Below are 20,348 nucleotides of genomic sequence, written 5' to 3'. Positions count from 1 at the left end.
TTTAGCGACATTTAGGATTTTGTTCCAAGAAAACTCTGACCCTGACCTTGAGCATTTAGTGCAGGGGTGCCCATACTTTTTCTTATGAAGGACCAAAACCAAACTTGAGTGAGGCTAGTGGGCCAAAGGTAAATATATTTGCCATGGGTGGTTTTCAAGTTTATTTAATAATATTTTTAAATAACTAGAAAACATTGCTTTATTTTAAGTAATATAATATATATTTTTACGTATTTTTACGTATTACAGCAAAAAAACTAAAAAAACAATCTCATTTATAATAGAATGGAGTTACACTAGTTTTTGCCTTGATTTGCTTGCCAATATTTTCTGCATAGTCCTCTATTTTTATTTACAACCTTTAATTGAAACATTTGATTTCAATTAGCTCTGAAATAAAACAATCAACCAAAAGAAGTGAATCATTCTCACTGTCTTCTCAGATGGGATGATGGGCCAAACCAAAGGATACAATGGACCAACTTTGGCCCACGGGCCCTACTTTGCGCATCTCTAATTTAGTGTATACTTTACAGGAGCAGTAGATGGTGCTGAACTCATGTTGTTGTTTCATGGCAGAGAGCCGACCCTCATGGCTCAGGGCTGAGCTATATAAGTAGCGGACAGACATTGGGCTTCCCATTCACTCTCTTTCTCTCTACTCTCAACTATTTAGCTGAAAATACATCACAGGACAGGAGTACAAGAGCATTCTATTCGCAAAGAAACTTTTACTTTGGTAAAGTATAACATTCTCAGCTTTTCTTCTTTCTTTTCTGTACATGGTTTTATATTCCGACTCTGATGCTTTTAAAAAACTGTTCCCTGTAAAAAGAAATTTCCATGTTGTCTTTAATTTTTTTTTACTATGTTTCTGGTTGTTGATTATAGATTTTGAACAAATTGTTTTTGCATGCCACGTTTTTGCACATAATAGTTTAACAGCATATCAATATGTAATATTCTTTTGTGCCTTGAAAAAAAAAAAGTATGTCAATGGGATGATTCTAATATGAACTTATCCACTAATTTAATGATCTAATTGGATGGATGTTGCATCTTATAGACATTTTTCCACAGAATTAGTCATAGTTTAATAGTTTAAAAACTGACTGTACTGTAAAATAAATTGTCATGCAGTTCATATGGAATGTGTAGTTAGGTCTGAGTTTTCTGGCAGGATGTAAAAACAGTTGTGCATTCCCTTGACACACAGTGATGGCTCTTGCAGATGTGATATTTGAGAGCAGCTAAAAATCTAAGTACTTAAGCTCTTTCTCTGCAGCTTTTTTTCAACATGAACTCAACTGTATTAATACTTCATCTTGTTTAAGGACTTTGAGTTGTTTCTGTAAAATGGAGTGTTTTTGGTAACACTTTATTTTGATGGTCCATTTGAGTATTAGTAGACTGTCTGCTTAATATCTGCTGATACTGCTCCTACAACAGACATTTGACTGATACTAAGAAACTTTGCAAGTACATGTCAACTTACTCCAAACTTATCCTAACAGTCTGCTAATAATCAAATGAGAATTATTGGCATGTAGATGCAATGTATTTTAAATTCAACAAACTATGATTTTAAACACTCATTTTAGAAGTATTCTTTGGTCAATTTGAATCTTGAAAGGTTGAAATGAGTTCATTACCAACTGAACACATGGGAGCTTTCTGAATGATTAACTCAAATGAAAACACTGTGGTCCATTTATTTCTGTGCAGTCATTATGATATCTGATTGGCATAGGATTTGAGTCTGGGCTATTCTTAGTGTGAAGGAGCGGTGTGTGTGTGAGAGGGTCTTTACCGGAGGTTGGAGGTCATTCACAGGGAGCCAGGATGGGTTGCCTCTCAACATGGACCTTTCTTTTGCTTCTACTGGGAATTACAGGCACCATTTCTCAAGGTTTGTCTGGCCATGGCCTCTATGAATATGTCATTTTCATTAAGCATTTGACACTAAATTATAAATCAAGCTCATGAAAAAAAAATCTGGCACATCATGCTTATGGCAGAAGTGGAAAGGTTTCAACAGAATATTGACAGCTGGCTTTTAGAAACATGACTCTTCCAATACCCCAGCCCCCAAACCTCTCTTCAGCAAACCCATTATGGAAGGAAAGGCAACATTGTTCTTGAATCCCCCAGTATGTTCAGAAGCTGAGGTGTTTTGCCTGCCAGCGGCAGAAAGCCACCTGCTAGCAATTGGTTCTGCTGTGTGTGTGAACCGCTAGTGGAAATCTTCGTTAGACGGTAAGAATCAAGTGTTAAGCAATAATCTGGAGAGGGAGAAATCACATGAAAGCATTAGTCATTAGCAGGGCTCATGATAATTAGCCTTGATTAACGCGCAATATACTTTATTTTCATTACCACATCAAAAGCAAGTTACACCCATCATTGAAGTAAATGAACATATTTTTCAAACTTGAAAAAACTTGAGCTGCTTTCATTTCCTCATTAGGCACATGGAGAGGTATCATGGGGACATCATGGAGACCAAACCCAGCTGTATACCATAATGAAGGTATGTATGTGAGTTTTTGATCACACTGCAAAAACGTCTCAGGTTATATATGTAACCAGTTCCCCGAGAGGGAACTTTAACACTGCTTCCAAGCAGAACGCTAGAGGTGTTCCCCTATCGTTCGGCTTGGACGCATTGTTGAAGTTCCCTCGAAGGGAAAATGTTGTTTTCTCTTGTTTCAGTGCAAATATTTACATTTATTAATGGTGTCTTATAAAGAATATCTGAAAATAATAAAATTTCAGTGCATGGAAATGACCACCATGAGGCTCAAACAGCCTGAGTACGAGTTCAGTCGTGCGAAAATGTACGATTTTAAAACCCACCTAACCCCACCCCCTAACCCAACCATCATTGGGTGATGAGCAAATCTTACTTAGTTGTATGAATTAGATCGTACAAATTCATACGAATTAGCCACTAAATCAAAAAGTTACGAATTGCCGTGAGATTGCGTTGGCTCAAACGCCACTGTTTCTTAGTATTTATGTAAATTATACAAACATGAAACCCCTGTGGAAAAACAGGCCTATCTTAACAATACAGACGTTGCTTGTGGGATTTTTCATTAGCATGCCCTCAACATTTGCATGTATTTTAGGTCACGTTCTTGTCAACCAGACCTGCGCAAGTCATGACGTTCATCAACCATAACACAGACTGATATGTTGCCCACAGGATCATTTAAATGCAGGCTGTTTGATTAGCCACAAATTTTCCTAGGGAGATTACAACAATGATCATTTTCCTACCTGATTTTTAAGTTTTCTAAGTTTATTGTAAACTTACTATGTATGTGGGACTCTACCAGCTCAAAATGCGGAATATATAGGTTATACATTTATTCAGCACCCCCACAAAAGAGGCATAAGGTATGCTTAGTTAATGTTAAAAAGCACTAGGCATCTGTTCATTTATTATGTTTATTGTATACAGGCAATATATTCTATTTGTTTTAAGGATAAACTAACATAATTCTGACTTCTTTTTTTCTGAAAATTAGACAGTTGTTTATTTCTAGAAAATACACTACCTGACAAAAGTCGTCGCCAATCCAAGTTTTAGGAACAACAAATAATAACTTGACTTTTAGTTGATCATTTGGTATCAGAAGTGGCTGATATGAAAGGCAAAGGCCTCTAGACTACACTTATTTTACCTAAATATAATCATACCTTTATTTTTAATTAGGACAGTAAGGTCTGACTTTGCTTAAACAAAAGTCTTGTCACTTAATAAAATCTTCTGGAATGGCAAAGATAGTGTTCATGCAGGACTCTCATATTTCAACAAGATTCTTTGGATTCATTTTCAATGCCTTCTCCTCCTCCATCTTACCTCAGACATGCTCAGTAATGTTCATGTCTGGTGACTGGGCTGGCCAATCCTAAATGTGGAAGCTGAAGTATGAGAAGGACTGCTATCCTGGTGAAAAAATTGCCCTCTCCAGTAGTTTGTAATGTAATGGGCAGCACAAATGTCTTAATAGCAGATCTCTTACATGCCCCATACTGAATGTAACCCCAAACCATGATTTTTCCTTCACCAAACTTGACTGATTGCCGTGAGAAGTCCATGCGGGTTCCAATAGGTCTTCTGCAGTATTTGTAATGACTGGGATGCAGTTCAGTAGACAATTTATTGGGAAAGTCTACCTTCTGGCACTTTTTCCAAATGATCAACTAGAAGTCAGGTTATTATTTGTTGTTCTTATCGGGATCAATGATAAGACATAGCGTACATGGAAATGATCGAAATTTGGACTAGAAACAAGACAAAACCTCTGAGTGGGAATTTGTTTTTCTTCCTCAATGTAATTAAAATTTAAACAAACTGACATTGAAAGTCTTACAAATCTTTCCTTTTGCTCAGATAATTATGAGTGGACCACGTGGTTCAATGTAGATCACCCTGGTGGGAAAGGAGATTATGAGAAGCTGAATGTAATTCGTTATTATTATCGAGCCCGTGTGTGTGAGGTTCCTCGAGCTCTGGAGGCACGGACCACCGACTGGATCCCAGCTCGCAGCACTGGGGAAAGAGTTCATGCTGACCCAGCGGTGGGCTTCTGGTGTGTCAATGATGAACAGCCTTTTGGGAAGAACTGCTCAAACTATGCTGTACGCTTCCTCTGTCCCAGAGGTAAGCAATTGCTAAAATCTAATGAAGTGGGATTTTCAAAATTAAAACAGCTTGTGTTGTGCATTAAAGAGAATAACATTTATATATTTAATCTGTAATAGATCAGTTTTATTTAGCATGTTTTCTTTAATATCGCATTTTCTTGTCAGAATGAATGGTACTTTCTTAATAATAAAGAGTCTGATTTCAGAAATGTATTTAACTGTAATTTAACTTGAGGGAGTTTTTAGCTCACCCCAAAATTTTATTTTTGTTAATAACATTTGTCCCACTTAAACACAAACACAAAAATTTTTGTAACCAAACAGTTGATTGTAAAGCAATTATCTTAGTTGTTATCAACTGCCTGTTTACCAAGGCTGCATCTGAAATTGCTTACTACTTAGTAGGTACTGCATTTGAATTTAAATCTACTACTCGACTGTTGAAAAAGTACATTCTATACATTCATGAATTCTCTCGCGAGCCATCATGGGATAGCATAGCATAGCATGCATCAGATGCACACTACAGAATCTTACCGGGTACTTCAGTAAATTTTATGAATTCGGACCTACTACTTGGCTCGCATACTGTTTTTACGTACTATATAGTATGGAAGTAGGCAATTTTGGACGCAACCCAAGATTCTGTAAAAGATATTATTTTGGGTTAAATTTATATAAACTTTGGAAGACCTTGAGGGTGAGTATAAGGATTTGTGTGACTTTAAAAAAGAAAACTTTAATAAAGTAAACTTTTTAAGCTAATAACATTATTGAAAATCCAGAGAACACACATGTATATTAAGTTAATGCATTCTCTCTATATTCAGACATTGTGTCAGATGTTGAAGAAGGAATATGGGGTCAGTGGTCAGATTGGAGTCTGTGTCCTGCTCAGTGTGATGAAGAAGCAACACAACATCGCTCTAGAAGCTGCCAATCTAATTCCAAACAATGCAGTGGAAAAAGTGTTGAGGCCAGATCATGCCATGGTCCACCATGCCCACGTAATGAATCTATTGAGTTTTCATTCATAAATTTTCTTTTCAGCTTAGTCCCTTTATTAATCAGCGGTTGCCTCCGTGGAATGATTGCCAACTTATCCAGCATATGTTTTACACAGCAGATGCTCATCTAGCTGCATCCCATCACTGGGAAACACTTATACATTCTTATTCACACACACACACACACACACACACACACACAACAGAAACTTTTAACTTACCCACCTATAGCACGTCTTTGGACTTGTGGGGGAAACCGGAGAACCTGAAGGAAACCCACACAAACACGGGGAGAACATGCAAACTCCATCTATTGAGTTTACAAAAAGTTAAGAATAATTTCAATAATTGTCAGTTACAAATTAAACTAACCTTTCCTGTCATACAGTCATAGTTACAACCATATGTAGTTTTACATTTTCTAATTTACTTCACACTTGTTAAATAAATAAAAACTAACAATTTTTTTTTTCTTAGGTTGTGATTTGCAATGCATTGTGGGGACTGTAAACAGTGAATGTGATGGCTGCATGTGCCAGGATCATACCGTTTTAGGCTCAGTTCGTAGTGCTGGGGGACTCCCTGCACCTGGAGCTGCAATCCTGCGTGCTGGTTCCAGCCCCAAACTCCTCACTGTTACTGATCACAATGGACACTTCCAAGTCCCTGGAATCTGCCCTGATGGCAACACTACTCTGATGGTCAAGCTGAGTAATCATGCTCCACACCAAGTAACTGTGCCCCCAAGCAAAGAACGCACCACTGTCCTTCTTTTGAGGCTAGAACGAGCAAGTAATAATTTTGAAATACCTTAAATGAAAATGACATTTGGACTTTCTGTATTAGCATGAGATTATTACCTCAAAAAGAGATGAGAAAACATGTATCGCTGTGTTCCTCAGAAAAACTCCATGTGCTGAAAAATCCTGAGGATAGGGCCAGAAGAGAAGGTCAGACTGCTGCATTCTGTTGTAAGATCGATGGCACTCCTGGACCAAGCAGTTATGAATGGTAAGTCCAAGCTTACAGATTTAATTTAAGATGATAAGAAAGGACAAATAGAATTTGGGTTTAAATCATGGCTGATTAAACAAATCAGTTTAACCTGAAGTTCTTGATAACTAAGAGTAGGTCCTGTCAAAATGGCAGTAAAAAATCCAGAAATATATATGGTTAAAAATCACTGTTGTCAATCTTAAGGTTCCACAATGGTACTCTACTGGACAGGAGTCAGTATCAGTATGACGAGACACTAGTTTTGAGAAATCTTAGTTTGGACCATGTTGGTGAATACTACTGCAGAGGCAGCAATGAAAACGGAGCCATCAAATCCAAACCAGCCACCCTCACAGTTATTGGTGTGTCTTTTCATTCTACTTCATCCACATATTCACCTAAAATGCATCTGTGGAAATACTTAGCAAATATTGTGATCTCAACTTTGTATGTATCCATTTTCTTTCTATGCCTTTGTTCAGGTCAAAAAGAACCATCATGCAACCCTAGGCCTGATTCCCATTTGATCCGCTTACCACATGACTGCTTTCAAAACGAAACAAACTCTTTATACTTTGATGTGGGAAGATGCCCAACAACCAAGTGCACAGGGAAGCTGGATAATGGCATCAGATGCAAAGATTCAGTCTCCTACTGCTGTGGAGTTTCAAATATGGAGGAGAGAGAGATTACATGTCAGGGGTATCAATTACCCATCATGGTGGTGACGCAGTGTGGTTGCAAAACATGTGTGGACACAAAAGCTATCGTTCGTGGACGTGCCGTCGCAGCAGATACTGGGGAGCCCATGAGGTTTGGACACATCTACATGGACGGTGTAAAATTAAGTCGGACTGGATACAAAGGCACATTCTCAATCCAGGTGCCGACAAACACAGAGCGCCTGGTCCTCACATTTGTGGACAACATGCAGAAGTTTGTCAACACCACAAAAGTGCTACCATTCAATCCTAGAGGGGGAGCTGTGTTCCACGAGGTCAAACTGCTGAGGAAAAAGCCAGCTGTGATCATTAGCTCAAGAGAGACTAATACGCTTGATCTTGGGGAGGTGGAAGGCCAGGATCCTGTTGCTGAGATTGAGATCCCACCAAATGCATTCTATAAAGAGAATGGAGAAGTGTTCATGGGAAACGTCAAGGCCAGCGTAACTTTTCTAGACCCCAGGGATGTTTCAACAGCAGCGGCTGCCCAGAGTGATCTCAACTTCATTGGTGATGAAGGTGACACTTTGCCCTTGAGAACCTATGGAATGTTCTCTGTAGACTTTAGGGATGAAGAAGGAGGAGAGTCACTCAATGCAGGAGAGGTAAAAGTCCGTCTCGATGCAGCACAGGTGAAGATGCCAGAACACTTAAAGACCATGAAATTATGGTCTCTAAATCCTGAAACAGGTTTGTGGGAAGAGGAAGGCCATTTCTATGCTGAGAAGAAGCAACGAGGCAAAAGAGAGGAGAGGACATTCCTCATAGGTAACATGGAAATTCGTGAAAGACGGCTGTTTAACTTGGATGTACCTGAAAACAGGAGATGTTATGTGAAAGTGCGGGCTTTCCGAAGTGAGCGATACATGCCAAGTGAGCAAACTGAAGGAGTCGTGATGACTCTAATAAATATGGAGCCCACACCAGGGTTTTCAACCAACCCTCGGGCTTGGGGTAGATTTGACAGTGTCATTACTGGCCCAAATGGTGCATGCCTTCCAGCCTTCTGTGATGAACAGAAACCTGATGCATATTCAGCCTATGTCATGGCTAACCTTGGGGGAGAAGAACTAGAGGCAGTAGCGTCCTCTCCAAAGTTGAATCCTAACACCATAGGTGTCCCACAACCTTATTTGAATAAACTCAACTATAGACGCACAGATCACGATGATCCTAGAATAAAAAAGACAGCATTTAGCATTAATGTGGCCAAACCCAGGTCGAATGTGGCTGAGGAAGCCAATGGTCCAGTATATGCATTTGACAAGCTTAAGGAGTGTGAGGAAGCTTCATTCAGCGCAGCTCATTTCCGTTTCTCGAGAGTTGAAGGTGATCGTTATGATTACAACACAGTGCCTTTCAATGAGGATGATCCTATGAGTTGGACTGAAGACTATTTGAGTTGGTGGCCAAAGCCCATGGAATACAGGGCCTGCTACATTAAAGTAAAACTCAACAGTCCCCATGAGCTCAATGTTCGGTCTCGAAATATGGGAGGTACCCATCCAAGAACTGTTGGTCAACTTTATGGCATTCGTGACACCAGAAGCATTCGAGACATGGACCAAGCAACCGTTTCAGCAGTGTGTCTTGAGTTTAAATGTAGCGGGATGCTCTATGATCAAGACAGAGTGGATCGCACCCTTGTGAAGGTAATGCCTCAGGGCAGCTGCAAGAGAGATAGCGTAAACAGCATGCTACAGGAATACTTGGTGAACCACCTTCCACTGGCGGTCAACAATGACACAAATGAGTTCACCATGCTTGCACCTCTGGACCCTCTAGGCCACAACTATGGTATCTATACAGTAACTGACCAAGACCCTAGGACAGCCAAAGAAATTGCACTTGGCCGTTGCTTTGATGGTACCTCAGATGGCACCTCCCGAGTCATGAAAAGCAATGAAGGAGTGGCATTAACATTCACCTGTGGTGATAAAGAGGTCACTAGGCAAAGTATGTTCCAGCAGATACAGAACTCACTGGGTCAGGCCACAGCTGGAAGTGCTCGGCCAGGAAGAGGTAACCGGAGACAGAGAGGAAGCTCAACAGCACCTCGCAGCAGCCAAAGGAGGAGTACTCGTAATTCCATCACACGTTCCCAGAGCCTTGGTTGATAATTAAAGAACTTTAAAAGTCACCCTGAGACAAGACAAACCCATTCCCTACGGGGACTGCTCTTATGAGTGTGTCATGTTTTAAAAGATACTGTTTTTTTTTAACTGCAATTTTGCAAAGGAAATGAATATTAAAGTGATTTTTTGTTACTTTTATCAGTTAATTTTTAGCACAATCTATAGTAAGGCTAACAAATTTTTTTTATATACATACATTTTTAAAGCAACACAAGAAGAATGTGCGCTTTAAATTTTTTTATTTACATATTTTTATTCACTTGTACTGTGGTTATTTTACTACTTGAAATTGTAAATACTCAAGATATTTATTGCATACTTCAGAGTATCAGTACTGAGCAGCTAAACATCTCCAAACAAACAAACATATGCAATTTATTCAACATTAAATGGAAAAACTCTGAAGTTGTCGAAGTTCTTATAAAAAAATACCATGTGATTCCTTTAGACCAATGATTTTATTAAATTAGATTCTTAAAAAAAAAAAAAAAACAATGCCTTAGAGTCTTTGTATTGTCTGAGTCCAATTAAACTATTTGTTAAAAAAAAAAACACTTTTGATAAATAAACCTGCATTTCATTTGACTTTTTACATGCTTGCTACTGTATTATGATAATACCCATGGACCTGTTGCTTCAGAAAAAGAGGACCAAAATTTTCAACATTATCAGATGAGTAGAAATTGAATATCATTGAACCATTGATCAAGCGTGCAGCAGTAAGGACTTAATTTAAAATATACTTTGCTTAACAAAAAATTAGCACAAGTAGGCTATTGTGCAATTCTGTGGCATGGGCAAAATTCAACAGATTAAGATGCTCGGTTTTTACTTTGATTTTACCACTCTATTTGCTCGTGCTGTTGATTCTTATCATTAAATTTAGATTCTTTATTTTCAACTTTTATCGAATTGTGCTAAAATATGCAAGAAAATACAACCAATCTTTCTTGGAAGAAATTAATTTGCATAGAGAATCATATTTACTTTTGTGAAACTGGAATTGCACAGCTTTAAAAACAAAGTAAAGGGAGGAAAAAAAAATCTACAAAGTTCTCTATAAGGCATTGAAATTCGTATTTAGGCCAATCAGCAAATTCCTCCATCAAAAATGTCCCACATCATACAGTCCATTTTAAATTCAAGGCCATCTGAATAAATTTGCTTCTCCCCATTTGTCACTGGGGTGCAAAGGGCTGATAGCAGCTTTATGAGGAGTCTGTCACCACTGAAAAGGGTTGACACATTGTTCAGTTTTCAAGATGGCAACAAGTAGCATGAAAAGGGTAATGTTGCATGTCTGCAGAGCTGTCTGAGCACAGAGGGAATGGGAAGGGGAACGATGATCCTTTGTCACATGAAGTCATCATATTCATTGCCGTAACCACCGTCAAAACCACCATAGTCAGCAAAGTCATCTTTCATGTTTGCTTTCAATCCACCACCAGGTACAACACCTTTTTTCTTTTTCTTATTTGCCTTCTTTTCCTATGAATTACACAACAGCAACAAATCAAAAAAAAAATCTGTTCACATTTTGATAATAATAAACATCAAAACTGTAATAAAACAATGAGTTAAGTAGTGGTAAATGCATATATGGTCATTGACTGAATAATAACAAAGGCATTTCCACTTAAAAGACTACAATTATCTCACCTTTTCTTGCTTCTGTTTTTCAGTGAGCAGAACTGATAAAGAAGTAGATATTTTCTTCAGGTCGTCTACTTCCACTATACAAAAAACAACAAAAATAGAGAACAGAATTACAAGCCTTCATACATGTGTGCGTATTTGTGTTTAAGCAATCCAATACATAATCTAACAGCTGGGAGAAACAAATCGGTAATTCATTAAAGGGGACCTATTATGCAAAATATCCCTTTTATAAGAGGTTTAAGCACAGTTGTGTGGCATGAGTGTAAATGTATTTTTCTATAATCACACTTGATAAAAAACAGCCTGCAGAAACACTTCAATTGACATTCTCCCTTTGTACATGTCATCAAAGAGGAAAGCCCCACCCATTAGTTACAATCTCCCTATCAAGACTTATTTTATGCGCACTAATTTTAATGCTGCAGTGGGAAAAAAATCTGGAAGAATCGCCTGGAGTCACACAGGAACGTTGTGTACCTGGCTGTAAATCTAATCAGCGAAGAGAAAGTGACACAAACTTATCATTTCACTGCCTTCTGAGTGACCCAAAGGTCCGTTCTGAATAGACAGTGAAAATAAAAAAGGATATTCGACCTCATTTTCAGCTAATTTAAGGGAAATAGCACTAGTTAGCTAACATTTTCTTTCCCAAACAAACCTTTTAGATGCCATTTATCAAACTCAAGTTAATGAACTGATTCTTTCACTATGTTAGACTTTGTTACTATACTGAAGTGTAAAAAAAAAAAAAGAAAGTCAATTTCCCGCTAACATTTAAACACTGCTGATTTACCATAGTATTCACCAGTGCTCAAAAGAAATGATTGTGATTGGCCGTGAATGTCGTAAGTTCACTGCAGTTCACCGATGTTTACAAAGTGCAAACACAGACAAGCAATCGACTGATCTTTGCAGCTTTAAAATACTCCAGTCTCCCTGCATTTGTGTTTGTACTCAGTGAAAAGTGGTGAACTGATGACCTTCACGGCCAATCACAATCGTTTCTGTTGAGCACTGGAGAATACCATGGCAAATGAGTGGTTTATGGACACGCTTAAATGTTAGCTGGAAATAGACGTTTTTAAAATTTCAGTACCCATTACTGACAACACGAGGGTGTGCTACAGAGGACTGCATTGATTTATCGCGCACCAGATTATATAGGCTGAAGCAGGGAACTGTCCCCACTGTGTTTAACTGGTGCCATGAACTGAAGCCTAGGAGGACACTTAAGCGTATTACTCTTTAAGAGGCTGAGATTTTGTTTAATGCCTAATATGCTTTTAACTGTTTAAACTCAACTGAATGATATTAAAGTGGTTTACACCACATCTGCACTTTGAAATTGCAGCTACAGCAATAGGTTTGTGGTCCACAGCATATTGTTGCAATGTTTACAGTGTTGATATCCTATACTTTCAGGTTTCGTCCCATCGCAGTCTCCTTATAGTTTTTTAAAATGAGTGTATAGCATAAACAGCACTAAGTGAGAAGCAGCCAGTTTTCACACAGTACCTGCTAAAGATAATATCAGCGACTAAAAGGCATTATATAAATGTGGAGTTTGTGGATGCACATATGAATACTGCACTACTTTCTAAGTACAGTTTTTTATAGAAATAACGTCCATCCTGTTTTTGAACAGATGTTTGTAGCTCTGCCCTATTTTGAAACGGGCACAATCTCATTTGAATTTAGTCGCCACAATAGCATAATTTTGGTTCAAAGCCTAAAAGGTGCAGTTTCAAAGAGTTATAGAAAATATTTGTGGGGAATTTCGAGTGAAAACTTCACATGCACACTTTAGGGACATCATACACTTACTTTACATCTTGTAAAAACAGGCATAATAGGTCCCTTTAAAAAAATGTTAATAAGAATTGAAAAAACTGAGTGCTAACAAAATAACTACATATTCATAAAACCTTCTGCACTTACATGAAATACAAAGTTCTCGAAACAATGATTCCAAAAAGCTTGAATAATGCACAGATTTTTCAAACTGTGTTATCTTTTCTTTCAGTAATTTTTCAAATGTAACAAAGTCATCTTTGGATGACGGGCACATGGCTTCAATTCCAGAGGCGTTTGTTGTGTTAACAGTAGTTGAGGCATTTGCAGCAGCAGGATCCACACCTAAAGACGGGAAGAAATTCATCGATTAACTTTATACATATATATATATATATATATATATATATATATATATATATATATATATATATATATATATATATATATATACATATATACATATGAAGAAATTGGAAGACTTCACCAAAGTGCTGTTTCTTACCAAAAGCCTCACGGGCCAATTCCATGTCTGCCTCCTCCTGCAGCTTTTTCAGTCTAGCTTTTTCTGCTAGCTGCTCCTCTAACGTCAGACTCTCACTAGCTGCTGTTTCCTGATTCTATTCATTTCATAAATAATACATGGTTGTAAAATTAGAAGATTAAGAATTAATGCTTAAAAACTACAGGCTGGTTTATACTTCTGCGTTGAGTGATCGCTGTGAACCACGGCACATATCTTGTGCGCAGTCGTGCATTTATACTTCTGCGTGTTTGTGTTGCTCTGCAATAACATGTCCGGAACGCTAGCTGGCAGTAGGTTATGTTGTGTTCGTCTGTATCGAGTTTCTTCGTGAGCGTTTTGTTTATTATGAACGCTACCTTAATGTAGTTGGACATGCTCATTCAGAGACGGGAACCAGCGGACGTGCAACAACTTTAATAATAAGGTAAACACGAAACATTTAGAGCTCCTTCTCGGAACTCGACACTCACTCCATTGGGCTCACGGCTCTTAGCACCGCCCACACTGGGCACTGCTACCAAGCCAACCAGTCACAGAGCTTGAGGTAAATATCATTGCGATGTGTGGTTACATGTTTTGAGAGGTGCGCATCAGTGTCAGCTTCAGCCACAGTGAGGGCTATGCGGCCACACGAAAGCTGCATCGGAACATACGCGTGCGCTTGCGGCAGAAGCATAAATCAGCCTTAATAGTTATACACCTAATAATTATGTTATTACCTTTTTCAACTCCTCTTGTTTTTTCTTTTGCAAAAGTTCTTTCTCTTTTATTTTGTCACTTAATTTTTTCTTCTCAGGAGGTTTCACTTCTGTTAGAAATGTAAAAAATCAAACCATAAGAAAATGCTGTTAAAGTCAAACAATAATTACAAAAAAGCAAAGTAAAAATCTAGAACATTAAATGAAGAATTTCGGAGATCACTGGTGATTTAAAATGAAGTGATCAGTTACACACACTGAGGCTAGAAAAAAAAGGCAAAATAAAGTGAATCTTTTTAATGGCCAGTTTTTAAAGATATATGAAATTGTAAGATCAATACCAGCTATTTTCTGTTCAACTTTCTTCTCCTCCTCCTTCTCCTCCTCCTCCTCATCATCCCAGTTATCCTACACACAGAAAAGCACAGTGCGTCAAACATATGCAAGATGATGAAATAATTTGGCCGTAAATATTGTCTCATTTATTCATTAAAGAAAGACCCCCATCAAACATCAAGACAGGTGAAACAATTTCTCTTCTGCAATTAATAGAAATACATTTACAGAAACCTACAACAACATTGATAACAGCTCACTTTTTAAATATAATGTTTTAAGGCTACAGGATGAATTAAAAAACATTGTTTCCTTAACATTGCAGGTTTTCCATCATAGTGGATACTCCAGAAAAAAAAATCATTTGAACCCTTGAGCCCCCAGTAAGCGGTTTTATTCAGCGTGCGCTTTCTAGAGCTGCTTTTAAACAAAGCAACACGCGGTATAATAACAGTCCAATAATAACACAGGCGCGTGCACATATATGAGCTCGAGAAGGGACGGCACGTGAGAGAATTCTAGATCTGCGCGTCACCAGCACACGCAACATGACTCAATCGCGTCATGACGTCAACAGGAACTCAACCAGCTGCTGCTGCCAGGCGCACAAACGGCAACATCCACATGACAGCGACTGGAAGTGAAACACAAAATCAGCCGAGAAAAAAAAAACTAAAGGAAACTGCCACTAGCTAGAATGTAAACGCGGTGTACCACTACTAACAAGTATATTTAACAAGCTGATGTATCTAGAACATTAGTAACAAAGGGGAGTAAATTAATTGTCAGTATCTTACAATGAACTAAACTGCAAACGAAGCTTCATGTGGTTGGCCACGGAACTAGAATAAGTCTAAACATTTCAACCACTAATACATTAACTGACCGATGTGTTATCAGTATTAACGTTAACTATATTAACGTTAGTTTGATTTTGTAAAGAGCTGTCAGTGTATTGTTGTTAGTGTATCAACTGTCACATAACAGATCGCTCAACACGTTTGCTGACGTAAACGGACAGAAACTGTCAGTGCAAGAGAAGTAAGTTACTAGAAATCAAGAAGGCGCAACTGGATACAGCTGGTGTATCCCCAAATAAAACGGGCCTATTCTGGGCTAGCGAAACGGCTAAAAATACACCAGGGTCGCCCATGTTACTTATGCTATCTTTAGCCACACGTGACTCGAGAAAGCAGAATTAAAATGACTAATACCCTGTTTAGCAATAAAGTTTTGATAACTTGCCCATTAGCACCTTACCTTTACGTCTTCCTCCTCGTCCTCGCCTTCCCATCTGTCCAGCCGCCCGGCGGTGGCAATTTTAATCTGCTCATTTGGCTCGAAGTTGTCAGCGTCTTTGGATAAACAAAATAATGTCGAAGCTTAACAGCGACCGACACCATTTCAAGCGCTCAACCTTTAAATATTGATAGCAATCCTTACCCCATTCGTCTGAATCCGCCATCTTGGCTAACTGTGAGTTAGTTTAACTAGTAGCTGAGAGAAAGCATGTGCACAGAGCTGCTCTGATCTACGCGCTTCTGCCTTCATGCTGACGGGATACCGGAGGACTAAGTGGAGCTGTGTGGCGACACCGTGTGGCGAATACACAAGGCTCGTGTGTGTCAAAAACTAGATAGTAATAACAATGCCATTGTGTTTATTATTATTAATTATCATCATTCTTATTGTTTTTCTTGTAGTGAAATTCTATTTTGTTAAAGTTGTAAAATTATTAGGCCCCAGGCCCTTACAGGAGGTAAACATATGAAGAGTTCAGATGAGTTCAGCCTTCAGAAAACTTCTAAAATGAGCACTTTTATATTTTTTACCTGTGTAGCTTCAGATATTTCACAGTTATGGGTATGAATAGATTATTTATATTGCCTTTAAAGTCAAATAACAGCATAAAAACATAGGAGACTGAGATAAATTATCATTTTAGAAGAACAGATCCGATCCATTTAGAGGTCTTTGCAACTGAAATCTTCATATGGCTTTACCGTGAATAAAACTAAAACAGCACGGTGACTACATTTAAACAATAGTGACCACACATTGCAACACAAACCGTAATTTAACCATGGAGTTTAAAGAACAAACAAACAACAAAACAACACTTTTACTAAAATAAAACCATGGTTAATTTTCATTAGGGGTCTAACACTTTGCTAAATAATACATGTATTAGTTGATGCACAAAAATACAAGAACACTAAACTTCAAATTACATAAATAGGGAGAATGAACACAAGAATGACTTTACAAATGAAAGAACAAAGAAATTTCACGATCAGGGTTTACTTTTTAAGTTAATACCACCAATTTAGATGTGTCATTGCATGAAGGCTCTTCTTAAAGCAGTTAAAAATACATGCATAAATTAATAAATATTATAAATAAAACTGGACACAAAGATAAATGTAAAGCACAAAAGTCAAACCAAAATACAGACATAAATGTTGATACATTATTTTCCAAACTAAAAATAAACAAAAGCTCTTTATCATGACCAAAAATGCTGTAGAAATTCCTTAAAGAAATATTTCTATGAGTGATTGTTAATATTACAATGTACTTATCAAATATCTCTGATGCAATTTCACAGAACATTTCTGAAACCCAATTCAGCAATTTAAAAAGGCTGAATACATATTTACAGTATTGAAGTTACACCATATTGCACATATTTGGAAAGGAGTGTTCAGTTCAGTATAGCAGCGAATCAGAAGTGACAGATTCAAACTCATCCCATAACAGGAGGAAGCGACAGCAACGTTATCAGGATGCTGAAGAGGTAGAAAATATGACAGGGGTAAACTGCGACTCCCAGAGACCTGCCTAAAAGCATACACAAAAACAGCTGTTAGACACAATAAAGAGCATTGCAACCCAGTGATAACTTAAACGTATCCAAATATCAGTCAATCAAAACTTATGATGATACTGTATTAAATATTGTGAAATAGCAGAGCTTCTCTTTCTCCCGCCCTCTTTTAAAACAGAAGTGAATGTACCTCTGAAATCAATAGGTTTGTCCTCCCAGGGATTGAGCACCATGTACAGGGCCGTCTGCTGTACTGAAGACAGAGCAGAGCGCTGGGCATCAGTTACAGCAATGGCCTGCTCATAGGTGAACATGCGAATCTGTGCCTGGTTAAACACCACCTGAGAAGAGAGAAAGTAGAAAGCACAGGTAGAACTATCCTGAAATTACTCCAAAATATAGAGTACATCATTAGAGTGTTTTTACCAGTGGTCTAAGTTGCATGCATAATTCAAGTTTATTTATATAGCACATTTCATACACAATGGTAATTCAAAATGCTTTACATAAAAAAGAAGATTAAGAAAAGATTTAGAAAAGAAATCACAAATTAAGTATGAGAAATGACCAACAAGATACATGAATACAGTGTGATCAGTTGACTTAGCACATTGCTTATTTGGTAAGTGCACCAACTTAACAGATATCACTTCAGGGTTTCACACTAGAAAAATAAAAACAGACACTGACTGCAAATTTGCCCGCTGGGATGAGAGAGATGGCAAGTGGGGTGATTCCCTCTATTTGTTCCTTCACCAAAGCAGACATGGCTATATCAGGCAACCCCGCTACAGATAAAAAAAAACAACAATTATTGTGATTTTGAACTAAAAAGCAACTAAGACGCAATGTTCTTATTGATACTGATGCTAATACAGAATTTATTAAGACTAAAACTATTAGCTTTCAATAATAGACAGGTAATAAGCCAGTAGTCAATAGCATGAATTGTTACTTAAACTAGTGTTATTACCTATTTCTATATTACCTATTTTATCGTGCTATAACCTATTTTAACACATTTTTATCTATTTTTCATTCTTATTTTTATAATCCTTACTATTTTTTATTTTCTTACACTTGTCACTTTTATTCCTGTTTATGTAAAGCACTTTGAATTGCCACTGTGTATAAAATGTGCTATATAAATAAACTTGCCTTGCCTTGCCTATTATGCATGTTTAAACAAATTATTGTTATATTGTTATAATACCACCCCCTAAAACCTCCAGAATATAATTTATTTAAAGGTGTGTCAAGTAAATTATTTTTTTTGTTGATAACCTAAATATCCATTTATGTATTTGCAGATGTTAAACAGTGACATAAAACAGTATTTACAGTTTATTCAAATAACTCGAACAAATAATTAAATTCTATTCTGTTATTGCGTGACTCTCTGGAAAACCTTATTCTCGTTGCGCAATTGTGCCATTGAATGGTTTGTTGTTGCTTGATAACAAATGGTAAAAACTGAAAACAGGCTCATCTAGGTAACTGAAGTTGGTGTTTTACATTGTTAAAGACTGCTTTTCTATCTTGAACTTCTTCCTATACACTTTACACTTTACAGTATGTATTGAAAAGCTGTGTAATAAGTGATGAGATTGTATCATAACCTTTTAAATGTTTGTTTACCGCATTCAATGCTGAAGTTTTAAGTTAATACATTTTTCAAGTAATTAAGAAGTAACAATGTAATAAGCAGGATGAAGCACTCTTGAATAAAATACCTTGCTCAAAGCCAAACATATTTATAAATCTGAACTCTCTGATTACAAACTCTGAGCTGCAGTATACCTGCAATGGCTCCTATTTCAATGAAGATCTCTGATCCCCAGGAGCTGATCAGTCCAAAAGACAAGCTGTTGCTGAGCAGTCCTATTAATGTCTGCAGCTGCTCCTCAGAGCAGGACAAACGCAAACGGCCCAGCCACAAAACTGCCTTACTGGAATGACAGAAACAACACACAGAGTGTAAAAAAAATCTGTTTAACAGAATGAACTTTAAAATCAACAGCTTAAAGTTTCTGAGATAATTTAACCTGAACTCCACTGGATTCAAACTGCGCATGACTGATGCATCAATCCCACACACAATGTGTCCCAAAGCAACAAAAGTGCTGGAGTCTAACTGGCTAGGGTTCTTTCTGGATGAGTTCAGCACTGTGGAGAACAGCGTTTTCAACTGCAATAGCAAACAAGGGTCAGTTGTGTAAACTACAAAATGTATGATTCTTTTTGCTTTGGTTAGTACATTTATTATACTTGCTGCTAAACAATTTAGCTTTGGCATCACAGAAACAAATAATATTTTTAAATATATTGGAAGAATTGAAAGTCATTACTTTTTAATTTTATTTTTAATTAAATGCAGAATTGATGATTATGATTATGATGATGATGATGATGATGATGATGATGATGTCATTTTTCAGAGACATAAATATTGTTTTACAGACGCAAAATAAACATTAACATATATTGCAATCATGTATAGTAAACAAAGGAATGAATAACAAGAGGCTCATCAAAGCCAAAGTCATATTTTAAATGATGTTGTCCGACCCATCCTACAGTAGCTCACCTTTTCAATACATTCATCAAAATGTTTACCTGTCTGCTGTTCCACATGTTGACAGCTCCCATGGCTGCGATTGACTCAATTTCAGACAGTTTAAGAGAAGCCAGCTCATTAAGTGAGAGCTGAGTGGCAATACGACCCAACTGAGCGATCACAGAAGAGTTATAACTGGAGGGAATACCATAAACCTACACACAGACAAAAGAGTAAAACTAAACTTGTCAAAAGTACCAAGTTCAGTACAAATCAGTAAATATGATGATACCAGCATTTCTCACTTGCATTTTGAGAGCTGTTGAGCAGGTTCTAAAACACAGCTGATTATCCTGAATCAAATCACTTTCCAAATAACTTTTTCAGCCTTCAAAAATGTTTTAGTAGTCTTCACATAACCTGTGCCTTCCCACAACT

At 37.4% G+C, this 20,348-nt stretch overlaps 3 protein-coding genes across 4 annotated transcripts in view; 1 reads left to right on the top strand and 2 right to left on the bottom strand.

Annotated features, from left to right (window-relative positions):
- Positions 1–632: 632 nt before the first annotated feature.
- cilp (cartilage intermediate layer protein, nucleotide pyrophosphohydrolase) lies at positions 633–10,068 on the top strand. Of its 2 annotated transcripts, none has more exons than NM_001199362.1 (9): positions 633–739; positions 1,751–1,909; positions 2,468–2,530; positions 4,403–4,672; positions 5,487–5,663; positions 6,141–6,455; positions 6,566–6,674; positions 6,864–7,021; positions 7,142–9,917. In NM_001199362.1, exons 2-9 carry the CDS (start codon positions 1,843–1,845, stop codon positions 9,496–9,498), a joined length of 3,516 nt encoding a protein of 1,171 aa, NP_001186291.1. In that variant the 5' UTR covers positions 633–739; positions 1,751–1,842; the 3' UTR covers positions 9,499–9,917. The 2 variants fall into 2 exon arrangements, with proteins under 2 accessions (NP_001186291.1, XP_087115475.1); XM_087259349.1 differs by having other exon boundaries at positions 642–739; positions 1,726–1,909; positions 7,142–10,068.
- eif3jb (eukaryotic translation initiation factor 3, subunit Jb) lies at positions 9,956–16,043 on the bottom strand. Its single transcript, NM_213502.1, is given in 8 exon segments — positions 9,956–11,004; positions 11,176–11,249; positions 13,114–13,311; positions 13,472–13,586; positions 14,212–14,300; positions 14,532–14,598; positions 15,787–15,881; positions 15,970–16,043. Coding segments are annotated over 8 exon segments (795 nt in total). The 5' UTR covers positions 15,992–16,043; the 3' UTR covers positions 9,956–10,869.
- Positions 16,044–16,598: 555 nt separating this feature from the next.
- Positions 16,599–20,348, bottom strand: part of strc1 (stereocilin 1) — a 33,855-nt gene continuing 30,105 nt past the window's right edge. The window contains exons 24-29 of the mRNA XM_087261212.1: positions 19,970–20,125; positions 19,399–19,541; positions 19,154–19,302; positions 18,044–18,141; positions 17,544–17,694; positions 16,599–17,367 (exon numbers count right to left, since the gene is read on the bottom strand). Of these exons, the coding sequence (XP_087117338.1) occupies positions 17,273–17,367; positions 17,544–17,694; positions 18,044–18,141; positions 19,154–19,302; positions 19,399–19,541; positions 19,970–20,125 (792 nt within the window). The 3' untranslated portion in view covers positions 16,599–17,272. The remainder of the gene's footprint in view (positions 17,368–17,543; positions 17,695–18,043; positions 18,142–19,153; positions 19,303–19,398; positions 19,542–19,969; positions 20,126–20,348) is intronic.

Source organism: Danio rerio, chromosome 7 (genome assembly GCF_052040795.2).
Source record: "Danio rerio strain M-AB ecotype USA chromosome 7, GRCz13ab, whole genome shotgun sequence".
Lineage (NCBI taxonomy): Eukaryota > Metazoa > Chordata > Actinopteri > Cypriniformes > Danionidae > Danio > Danio rerio.
This window is presented reverse-complemented; position numbering and strand designations above follow the sequence as displayed.

Bases quoted from the DNA above. Each gene is read 5' to 3' on its own strand.
- cilp (XM_087259349.1), top strand. From the start codon at position 1,843: ATGGGTTGCCTCTCAACATGGACCTTTCTTTTGCTTCTACTGGGAATT. The intron at 2,531-4,402 runs GTATGTATGTGA...CCTTTTGCTCAG, and splicing joins AGCTGTATACCATAATGAAG to ATAATTATGAGTGGACCACG. The intron at 6,456-6,565 runs GTAATAATTTTG...TGTGTTCCTCAG, and splicing joins TTTGAGGCTAGAACGAGCAA to AAAAACTCCATGTGCTGAAA.